The following is a 12,213-nucleotide window of genomic DNA, read 5'->3' as shown; positions in this document are numbered from 1 at the left end:
ATGTTTCAATGTTTGTGGTATTTTGAATATCCCACTGTTTAATAGATTTCTTCAAAGGATAAGTTTCTGACTTTCTGCCTATTTGAAAGAAGTCTCTCCAAGGATATGGAAGTGGTTGTTTCAAGGTGTTGGAGAATACTTTCTCCATGCTCTTCTCACAAAATCATGTTATTTGTGTCCTATATTCTACGGGTCCTTATGATCCCACTCCAATGCTGAGCAGAAGTGGTATTGAACTTACATCCCAGCTTCCTCCAGTCAGTGTACTTTTGTCCTTTTAAATCAGTCAGGAGTGCTGCTCAAAAGAGAAAGAACAGTATATAATCTCTGTTTTGAGAATTATTAGCTATTGCTAGGGCAAAATATATCACAGTAAACTTTTATCTTGCTCTCTTATTAGTAATGAAATACTGTATTTCTCTATGTTCAGATATTATGTAAATGGACCATATTTTACATATAGACAAGTCAGAGCTTTACAGTTTCTGTAACTGCTTTAAGTCATTAGGATACGTTCCACTGATCTCTGAACAGTTTTTGTAGCAGGTCTGATTATTATTTTTATCATGAGGTCTAGAGAACTCAGTTCATGCATTTCAAACAGGTTTCCTTTCTTGATGTGGCAGTTAGATCTATCACCAATTGGTAACAACAGTCTTTTTGCTCTTTTTTTTTTTTTTTTTTTTTGTTTGTTTTTCCTCCTTGGCTCCCCTTGATTTACCAGTTATTGTTAACAGGTAGTCATTTGAATGTGAGGTTCAGTATTGGCAATGTTGAAAGGAGTTTTAAGTTTGAAATATCCATGCAATTTGACCCTTCTCTCCCTTTACTTTGTTTTCTTTGATGTAGAACAGGTAAATCAGTTCTCTTCAGTAATTGTGCACTGACTGTTCAGGGCACAATAAGCGTGCTCGTATGTCATGGCTAGACCTCTCTTTTCAAGTGAGCTTGAGAGTCATCCTTAGTGGTTGCCATGCTGTGCTACACTGCAGTCACTGCTATTGTGGCATCTTGGATGTAAGCTCAGTCCAGTACTTAAGTATAAAATTATCTTTTCCCACCCAGATTTAAAGAGAAAAGCGTGACAAGCCATCTCTTACAAGTTAAGTTATAGTTTTGGGAGCAGAACAAAAGATGGGGAAGTAACTGGAGCAGATCATTATGCAGCCAGTGGTGTAGTCAGTACTCAGGGGTGCAGTTAGATTTCTGAAGGAGAAAGGGTTTCTAGTACAACCATTCTGCTATGTCCCAGTAAGGTCAAAATACTTCATGGGAAAAACTTTTGAGAACATTGTCTTAGATACAGGCCGAATTGTCTTTAACACACTTGGTAAGAATATAAATATTTAGGAATGTGTTATCTCCTGAAATTCCTTTAATATCAAAGATACTAATTAGTTTAATCTATTTATATAATTTATCTCCTTTATCACACTTTGCTCTGACAAGATAGAGTAAAAAGAAACATGAATTTATTTCCGGACAACAGAAATAGTATGAGAAGACTTGGAACAATATATAAAGAGATCATAAAAACAGTCTGCCTTCAAACTATTTTGCATTAAAAAAAAAAGCATTAACAGAGATCAGGGATCTCTTTTCTTTCCAGAAAAGCTATAAACATTGACAGCAGCAGAGACAGAATTTTATACTCATTAAAGAACGCCATGCTACAGACAAGATTCAGCACTTAAATCTTACAGGCAAATAATTTATATTCTGTGTTTTGGTTTTCTTAGCTCTACTTTGGTAATGCCAGTCAGCATTTGGTCAGTTCAGCCTTGGCGAGTCTCTCTGGCATCACTTAATATCAAGTCCACTTTGTTACCATCTTGACTGCTGTGCAGGTTTTGCATTGTCTAGAGCTGGTCTACTGTTTATTATTTAAGCTGGAAGAGAGTTGATCTCCTATTACTTGTACCTGGGAACCTGCTGTCTTTGTCCAGTCTTTAATTTTTTAAATATATATATTGTTCAATATTTCTTTTTGATCTGGCATTTGTTTTACTTTTTTCACTTTCAGTGCTTGTTGTGAAAAGACCTTCATCAAAAATAAAGATGCATTATGTGTAAGGATAGAAATAATTTGTTTAGGTTAAGAGTTTGAAGGTTTTGCTCTAAATTTAGTATCGGTGGCTGAACCTGGGACCATGTACTCCTGGATTAACAGCTAAGTGGGAACAAAAAGTGCATTTTTGTATGTGTATGTGTACACAGGTGACACTTTCATTTGCAGGTTTTCTAATGAGTGTTGAATAAGAACAATATGTAACATTTCATTTTTGTTCTTTGTTGTCAGAAATATTACGAGATGTTGAGTCTTCATAGCCACAGCAGTGGAACAGCCAATTGCAAAAGTGAATTTTCAAAAAATACTGACCTCCCAGCAGAAAGCTGTCAATCTGCATGTGGAAAAGATGAGGAAAGAACATATGAAGAAATTTTGGTAGAGGATCACAGCACTGTAGAGAACTCTGAGAAAGGTAGTCATTAGCAAAAGAAGCATCAGGAGCACTATTATGCTGGTCAGAGGTGGGTTAAAAGCTTCTTTGCTTTCCTCTTTTTTTTTGTGCAGATATGTTCTCTGAATTAGATGATGAGCTGGACATATTGGACAACTCGAGCAGCTCCAGTTCAAGTCATTTGAAAGAGTCTGGTTTTGGTAAGATTCCTTAAGAATAAAGTGTACACTACTTTCTAACAGCAAAGTAGTTGTTTATTCTAAAATATTAGGATATTTCATGATTTGTTGCAAGTTCAGGATCTATTGTGGGTCCTAAGCAAAAGAAAACTAAAATTACTGTGCCTCTGTGGCAGCAATTTCCAGTATAATACATTTTGCATCACACTTTCTTTGTGTAGCTTTTCTCTATATTTTGAAAGTATTGCCTATGAAAAGTAGAATATTATTGGGCAACTTGAGGAAGAAGGTGTTTTTAGATTTGAAGCATAAGATAACTAGTGTTGATAAGAAACAGAAGGAAGATGATGTGAAAACTTCTGTCTCAGTAACAGTAATGCTATGCAAATGAATAAATTGAGTGCCCTGTTAGATGGAGTAAAAAAGTAAGTTGAAAGAGGCAAGCTTTAGCTGTCTAGATTAATTGACTAAATGGAACTGAAGGAATGCTTAATGATTCCTAATGAATTAGGAAAGGATTATGTGAAAAAAACCAGCATTAATTCTGCCTGTAGTTATTTATGGTAATCGGATAGAAAAGCACCAGCTCTGCTGGGTGTTGTCTTAAGTAATAGCTTTTTGGATTATAGTCTAAATATGAAAATTAAAAAAAAAAAAGAAATATGAGACATCTTTAACCATGGTGAGATACCTGGTAAATTCTGACTACCATGATCTACCTGTTAAATGGGATGGGATTCTGATTAGAGGAAAACCAAAGAGCATTTTATACTAGAATAAAAAGCTTCATATTACAGCTGAGTGAAATTTGAGATTTCCAGTCATCCAATGAAGTTCTGACAGAAAATCTGTGGATGATTTAAACTGTCCTTTTAAAAGATGAAGGAATGTAGTTGTCTGAAGATTAACAAATTTTATGGTTTCAAGGTCCTAGGCTTCAAAAAATGTAGAATAACATTACTTCATATCTTTGTAGTGCTATTTGCTAGCTGATTTTTCTTCAGATTTTGTCTTAGGTACTGAAGAAATATGACTGCTTGTAATTTAAATGTCTAGTCATTTGTGCAGGGTAAATAAATGATTTCATAATTCTACTTAAAATCCATAAGTATGATTTGCTAATTGTAACTGGATAGCCTGCCATTCTAAAGACTGAAGGATCTGTGCTTAGCCACCTCTGAGTTTATTATAAAGGTTTTCTTTAGGAAAAAAAAAAAAAGAAAAAAAAAAAGAAAAAAAAAGAGAGTAACAAGAGAAGGTTACAGGGTACAGGGAAGTCTTGTCTGACTGTGGGAGGGGCTGCATAGAAGGGATGTTTTGAGAAAAAGCAGCCTGTGGAGGCAATGTTCTATTTTGGTGTATTTTGGTATTTATACTGAAGAGTAACACATTGTGCATCTCCTGGAAATTGAATTCTTTGTGGGCTAGTTCAGCATTGTACACAGACATTTGAAATCAAATTGTAACTTGTCACACCTGAACTGTTATTGGTAATGATTTCCTTGTTGTTAATTTTTCTTTGTTAAGATTTGGACATTAACAATACGTCAATTCTTTCTAGGATTTAAATATTTTTGTGCCAGATTTCCATTGGTTTAATAAAATATTTTAACTGGAAAGATCCAGTCGATTCCTATTAATTCCAGTAACTTTGATCAGCATTTCTAGAAGTCATTGCCCGTTTTTCTCCCAGTATAGAGTTTAAATGATAGGTAGATACATAAGGATTGCTTTTCAGAAAAATAATTCTGCAGTTATACATTCTCAGATCACCTGTAGTTTCTACTTAATGTTGAAGTTAGCGTTGTAGATCAGTTGTAATTAATGCTGGCAATTTTTTCTTATTTTCAGGGAAAAAAAAAAGATAGCTTTTTTAAAAAAAGTGTTACAAATTCAGGATACTTGGATATTGCTTGGGTTATGCTCCATTCATGACCAATAAATGGCTAGGGGTGTATGAATTATCAGCCATGGTTTTGTCAAGCATGTCAGCATTACAGGGGAAGATGTGACTAACTTTCATCTAGCTAACTTGGAAACTTGAACATTAAAATATAAGTTTCAGTTATGAGTGTATTGATCAGGGTCTTGAAAGGGTTTTCTAATCATGCTGCCATCACATCACTTTCAGAGAAAACATGATCTACAAATGTAGAAAAATATTGCTCTGTTTTAAGATTGGGGTGGTATTTTGTAAAAAGATGTGATGTACTGATTTTTTTTCAGTGGCACAGAAGCTGGTATGCCTGTGAATGACAGTGTAATAGTGGTTAGCATTTTTTATAGTCCACTAATTGTCATAATATTTTTAATAGTTTTACATACCCCTTGCTTTTCAATGATACTTTAAGAAAAGGATTCTTGTTCTTACTCTAGACAATATAGTTCTACAAGACCAACTCTTTTAAGAACTCCTAAGATTGCCAAATGCAGGGTATGTAGATTCTGGAATAGTTGTTCATGCTACTTGAAATTATTAATCCTACAGAAGCAAGATTTTACCCATTTCAGAAGCATAGAGACAGTAATGGGAGATGCGATTTTTTTTTTCCTTTCCCTGAAGTCCTTATAATTTGAAATTATGAAGATTGACCAGAGGATGGGGACACATTGAGTAAAAAAAAGCAACAAAGAGTGATGGGATGATAACAGCTTATTAGTTGCATTATTGTTCTTATTTTAAAATTAAGAAGGTTCCTAACTTTATGTTAGCTTAGTCGTATTGAAGAGGGTTTTAGCTGGTTTTGATTTACAGTGTAACTGTATCTGCATTTCTGCTGGTAAAACAAATAGCAGAAAAATACGTGGTATCTCTTAGTGCATTGTAGTCCAGTAGAGCTAGTTTGTCAGTTGAATGAGAGAGAGTTTAAAAGTTTACTCTATATCTGGGTACACTTTTTGGAAAATACCGTTTCCTTGCATTATGTTCATTTCCACTGCAATCAGACAATGTCCTAAATACATTGAAAGACTAGTTCTGTGTAAAATATGCTATTAGAAAACCCTAGTCCCTAGGATTTTATGTACTTGCCTTCTGACCTTACTCACAATAAAAAGGTAAGCATACAATAGGTCCCTTTCAGAATTGCTCAGCTACTAGCTTTTCATGGGGCTAAGTAGTCTCAATGCACACTCCCATTTTTGTGCTGTATCTTGCTTAAGAGTTTTTCTGTTACCTTATAGTTGAATATATGTTTGCAGTATTTGGAGGAATCTCTGAACTTACCTGACTTGTGACCAATATGCAAAGATGTTGAGATTCAGGACTTTTTCTTGCCAAAATTTCTGCAATGCAATAGTATTCAGAGTTACCGTGTAATGCAAAGACCACAGATCTGCCAGAAGGATGTTCTAGTGATGTAACTCTAAAAGGATCTCCTATATCTATCTTTGAGGATAACAATAAATACAGTAGGAAATAAATACCCATTCAGTAATGTCACTTGCTGTCTGGAGCTAGTATTTTCGTTCAAAATTTGGATGTAATTGCAGGCAGCTACCTTATCTTGCAAGTTCTGTCATCAGAGATGAGGTGGTTTTGTTTTTTTTTGTTTTTTTTTTTTTTTAATTCAGACCAGTAGTATTCTTTGGTGGATTTGATGATTTGAGAAGATACTTCTTCTTTACCCAAGACATTTAGATAGTTTGGTAGGTCTTGGGGGTAAGATGTTCTCATGTCTGCTATATATGGTTTATCAGGTTGTGAGGGGAAAGCTTAGGAAATTTGTTGAAAATTATTATTGCATCAGGAAACCCGTAATTTGCACAACGGGCAGTCAGTGAAGATTTTTTGAGATCTTACAGTGTTTTGTAGGCTTGTTTTTCCCAATTTGACTTTGTCTGGTTTTCCTGTATGATGCTTGAATTAAGCTTAAAGTATGTTTATGGCAATTTGTGTTGCTGTACATGCACTACTAATGAGCAAAAAAAGTAATTCTGTTTGCTCTGCAAAACAGTTTTATTAACATTGTTGTGACTGTCCATTCCAGTGTACAATGATTTAAAGGGCGGATCACTAAGAGTATTTTGTATAAATAAAGGTAATTTGACCTTTATCCTGAAAAGATCATCAAGCTGTCATTCAAAAAAGCACTTCCATTGCTTCCATTTCATTCAAGGAGATGGACTGAAGTTTTCTGCTAATATGAAATCCTCATTCAGTTTTACTGTCAGTCTGATCAAACTTGAAAGTGTTTTCAGAGGGTTTTTTTTTTTTAGATACCAGTGAAGTAAACGTGAAGGCCAAAGCAGAAGTTATTGCCTTCCCAAGTTTTCCTGAACTCATATCGTGTTATCAACTCTTTTCTTGAAATTATGTGTTTGGGTGCCTGCACTAAACTGCATATTAGATTGTATTTGTATGATTTGCACTGATGTCAATGCATGTTAGAAAGTTAAAGCCTTAGAAGTGGCTTTAATTACATCAGCTGCTGAAGACCAAAGTAGCAGCCAGTAGAATGCTTGATGCTTCATTTTTTTATATGTATCTTCATAGAGCTATTCAGGATCAGGAGACTGATGAGAATCAAAAGCTTTGGCTTTTGTATATCTTTCACATTCCAACAAGGATGGCACAAAACAGGAGAGAGACGGAGGGATTTATATTTAATTTTCCTTGAGATTGTCTTGAACTGAGAAATTGCCTGTTGCAAGGCATTTGAACAAAATGTATGTTGCCTTGCTCTTCCCATCCATGTCAAAGGAATAACCATGGTAAAAGGAAATATGGTCCAGGTAACACCCTAGGCTGAACTATGCAGTATGTGCTCCATGATTTATGTTAGTTAACTTTCCTACGCGTCTGTGTGTTGTTTCTTACTACCTGTCTGGCTTTGTATGATTAGCATAACTCTTACGCAAAAGACTAAGGATTATAACTAAAGTCATTAGTCTTCATGGGTGTGTGTATACGGACATGCATGTGTTTGTTACAATGATTTTTAGGTGTCTGAGTCTCCTTGTGCTTAGTTATTGAATAAAAGAATAAATGAGGAGTTTCATAAAGAAACTCCTCTCTCAGTTATAGCTGCTGGGTGGGTCTTTAACATAAAAATAAGCAATAAAAATGGCACTGAAGGATGTTGGCTATTGTTTACTGATATTCTGCAGCATGATTTCTGGTTGTTTGTTTTTTTTTTTTTAGCATTAGTAAGTATTTTCCTAACTTTAGCATATGAATCAGAAAATATTGCATCTCTGCCATGTACAGTGAGTGGTGAGACAGACTCTTTGGTGTGAAATATCATGCACTTGTAAATCCACTCATAAGCTGGCAGATTAGCAAGTCAAATGTGGTGAGTCATCAAACTGATCAAGAAAATTTGGATATGAGCTCTTTACTGATAGAGAGACCATTTATTTGAAACAGCCAAAGGGCATAGTATTTCAAATCCAATTTTGTATATGAATACTTGGAAAGGGGAGCTGTTTTTAAAATTCTAGCAAACAGCTGCGTTCAAACTTAGCTTTCTAGTGGAGTGGCTTGTTACAGATTTTTTCGCATATATTCCTGTATTATAGTCTTTGCTATAACAGAGTGTCTGAAATTGTAACTTGGAATCCTTCCCCCAAACAATATGATTCAAGTTCAGTCAGAGCTACTTGTATATTTGTATTATTGTGTTTGCATCCTAAGCAGGTAAAATATCTGTTCCTTGAATAGACACAATCATATTTTTTCATTTCCAAAGGCCTTCTTCACTTTCTAGACAGTGGAGACTGTATTTTCCTATCTACTTTCCTGTTTCAGTGTTAATTGAAGTATCTTTGTTTCTGTAAGGGCCTAGTTTATTTGCTATTACATAAATCAACTACTTTTATGAAAACTTCTTTTGGGGCTAACTAGTATGAGTTTCAACTAAGCAAAGCATTAGCAAGGAATAAAATACTGTTTCTTTTTTCTTTCATTCTGTCTGTGTATTTTCTTTTTTAGGGAGATAGATTTGGCCTAAAGTTGTATCATTTCTTTTGGTTTTAAAGTGAATTTTGTGTGACAGATGCCAGCCTCCTTCAGGATTTGTTTTTTTTTTAGTTCAAAGGATCTCACAAAAGGAGGAAAAATAGGAGCAATATATTTCAGAGCACAACAGAAAGTGTGTTTGAATGTAAAGAAAAGATTTAAGACTCTCAGAAATGTGTTTGCTCTCTGAAAGTCCTCTACTGCTGCTCTAGAACTAATATAACTGCTGTAACAAGACTAACAGTGGGAAAACTGGTGTAAGCTTGGTATAAAATCTTTTTTTTCCCTTAGCTACTCTTTGAGTGATCAGATACCTGTTTTTGTTATATGATAATGTTTGTGATGATACTACTGTGGAAAAACATCTCATATAGGCAAAGATGCAGGCTATTATATTAAAATGCATTAATTGTACAGGAAAATTGTTGTAGAGTTTCCTGATCTTACTACTCAGACCTTCAGTTACCTGAAATGTCTTTTAATTTAAACATACACTCATTCCTCATTTGAAGTGAGATGACGTTTATAGGAGAGAGTGATCTCAGATGTCAAAATTACTATCAAAGGGGTGGTTTTATAGGAAAGTTTTAAGACAAATACTTGCTTTAAGACAATGCTTTCCAAGTACATAAATAATAAATATATTGTTAAACATTACCCCTCCTTCTTCACATTTTTGGCACTATGCAATAAATGACATAAATGTTTAGGTTCAGTTTTATTGCTGATTAGATGTTTGACCAATAACCATTCATACCTCTGTCTTCAAGGTCTTAAAATCCGTGGGATTATTTAAGACGTAAGGTATTGCATATGTAGTAGTTTGAATAGTTAGCTAATGGAGTGGTGGCAATAAAACTGTGGTAGAACAAGGCTTAGGCAACCCATCAAAGGTCCTCTGAGAAAATGGGTAAGTGTTTTAGCTTTTTATCCAGACTAGAGACAATATTGTGCCCACAGTAGTAGCAATAACTGAGGTAGTTATTTAATGCAAATCCAGATTCGCCTTCTGTGGACATCTAGTCAGCATATGTTATTAGTTTCTATGAAATTCTGTAAGTATTTATTAAAATACTATGCAGGGCTGAGATTTCAGTTAAGATGTAAGCAAATATTTGTTTTATCAAGCAGCAACTCCATAGTCAAATGGGGGTTTGTAGTTTGTTTAATACTGCTTTTTAAAAGTTATTTTGACACCATGTCTGGGATATAGAAAATATTAATGTGTATGTATATATATTTTGAATGCAGAGGTAATATTTATGCATTTATTTCAGGTATAATTAAACGAAGTTTTAGTGCCTGTGAAAGACAACCTCAGATTAGGTAGGTACGATTTATGATTTTAATATAGATTATGTAATTGATCATTGTTATGACCAATTCCAGTTGGTCGTTTCACAGTGGAACAGTTGTGCAGTTGCCTTCATGAAATATTTCCTTACTTATCACTACGACTTCATCTTATCTCAGCCTATAACATTTAAGTCTGCTTGAGGATATTGTTTGAGGGTTTTTGCACTCAGAGGCCTTACATGAGTAATTTGAGGACTGACATTAAACTGATAAATAGTTTTAAAGGTAGACCTTGCTACATCAGCTTGAACTGACATTAGTTGTTTAGCCAAATTCTCTTTTGCATTTTTAAGTGGCTGTTTTTCTATAGAAAAATGTGTTTGTGCATTTGACAGTGTAGAGTAATATCTTCTCCCTTTTAAACTCCTCCAGACCTTCTATATAAATGTAGATATCTATTTTTGGAATTCTGGAATCATTTCTTTCAAAAAGGAGACAAATCAAACCAGAATATGGCATGGCCATCCCCATTCTCCTTGTAAAAATCTTTCCCTTTTTTTTCTGTTTTATTATCAAACACATTCTTGACCAACCATTATTTTTTCTGATCTCCTTGGCACCACTCTTATTCATAGACTCTGCTCTTTGTTTCTTTATTTCTACTTTTCTTTCACATCAGACAAAAAACCCCAAATCACTCTTGGCTCCATCTGCTCCCTGAACAAATTTTTTCTCTTACCTTTAACTTAACTATTTGTAATAATGGCGTTAATTTCTCTCTCCTGTTTCTCCACAGACCCTGTCTGAGCTAGCTTTTACTTAAGGAATATTGCTATAGCAATTCTTGCTAAGCTGTTTAATGACCTCTTCCAAGTCATAGTTCCTTTATTTTCTTGATCTGCTATTTGTCATTGGCGCTGTCTTTGTCTGCTTGAAATCATGTTTTCTGACTCTATCTTTTTCTAATTCTCTCTCTATCTTTTGAAACTACTCTTATGGACCATTTAGAAGGATACTAGCTATCTGTTCATCTAATTCCCTCTGGATGTTACACATGGCTTTATCACTGATTCTCTTGTCTTTTCTTCTGCTTCTAGTCTTTGCTTGTACAAGTGTGTCTACTTATTCATCTACCTGCAAAATCATGCTGCAAATAATGAATTTAGCTGCAGCAACAGAAGTATTTCCCTCTGTCTATACTAAATTTTTGCTCATCTCTCTAAGATGTCTTTGTGCCCATGTGGCCATGCAGTTGAGTACTACATAACTAAAAAGGCTGTCATATTTGCTTGTACCTGAAGTCCTACCCATTACCTCAGGTTTTGATCATTCTCAAAAATAACATCCATCCTCACCAGTACTTTGACATCTGAGCATCTGCTTTAATTTGCACATCTCTCAAAGTTCTTGCATTCAGAATATGTCTTTCTGCCTGGCACCTCTAAGATAGAACCTTTCCTGTCAATATACACTGCTAAAAATCTTGCTTGGCTTCATAAGACTCTCGTGCATGTAACATCTTCCCTGGTTTTGATATGTGCATTCTAGTCACTCAAATGCCCATTCAGAACACTGCTGTGAGGAACATTTCTCCAGCCCTACCTTCATTTCTGCAGCCCCACCATCAACCTTGACATCTTCTATGTATATTCTTTGTACTGGTTGTGCTTTTCCTGTTACTTCAAATGCAATACTTCATGTTTACTTTCAGGGTTGTTCTTAGCGTATCACCATCCAGTCTGTTCCTTATCACTCACTAGCTTTCCAGTTTCACTCCTGCTGCAGGCAGTAATGGAAGTCTCCTAATGCTTGAGCGTTGAAGCAAGCACATTTGTTTTTTCTCCATTGCTGCCCCTCACATAAACATTAGCAAAACTATGTCCTTATCTTTCTTCATAACTACTCCTTGCAACTATAATTTTCCCTGCTGCCTAAAAAATATATACCAATTCTTGCCACGCAAGGGCTGTTGAGGCTGCCATCCATCAGGACATTCTTTTAGTTCCCCATCTGTCTGTAGCCATTTATTGTTGCTTACCTCAGCTAGTGAAATCTGCAGGCTGGGACAGTATTTGTGTTCAGTATAGAGCAGAAGCTAGCACTGAAACTTCTGGCCCTGTATTTCTGATGTTGAGGTATTGCTGTCTTGTTGATGTAATATTAATTTTTTTCCTAGAACTAGTACTTTTCTACTACTTTACTACAGTACTTTCTAGTACTGTATGCATTATTACTCCTGTTTATATCCACTAGACAATATTTACTTTATTCTTTATGTTTTGCATCCATAAAATGTGTTAATTGAAATGCCCTTAAA

General features: G+C 35.0%; 1 protein-coding gene across 1 annotated transcript in view; it reads left to right on the top strand.

The window, feature by feature from the left end:
- NEK10 (NIMA related kinase 10) overlaps positions 1-12,213 on the top strand; it is an 88,227-nt gene that overhangs the window by 63,699 nt on the left and 12,315 nt on the right. The window contains exons 26-28 of the mRNA XM_086741576.1: positions 2,300-2,483; positions 2,576-2,662; positions 9,878-9,926. Of these exons, the coding sequence (XP_086597702.1) occupies positions 2,300-2,483; positions 2,576-2,662; positions 9,878-9,926 (320 nt within the window). The remainder of the gene's footprint in view (positions 1-2,299; positions 2,484-2,575; positions 2,663-9,877; positions 9,927-12,213) is intronic.

This window comes from Chlamydotis macqueenii, chromosome 2 (assembly GCF_036417535.1).
Source record: "Chlamydotis macqueenii isolate bChlMac1 chromosome 2, bChlMac1.mat, whole genome shotgun sequence".
Classification (NCBI taxonomy): domain Eukaryota; kingdom Metazoa; phylum Chordata; class Aves; order Otidiformes; family Otididae; genus Chlamydotis; species Chlamydotis macqueenii.
Note: the sequence above shows the minus strand (reverse complement) of the source record. Positions and strands in the feature narration are given on the sequence as shown.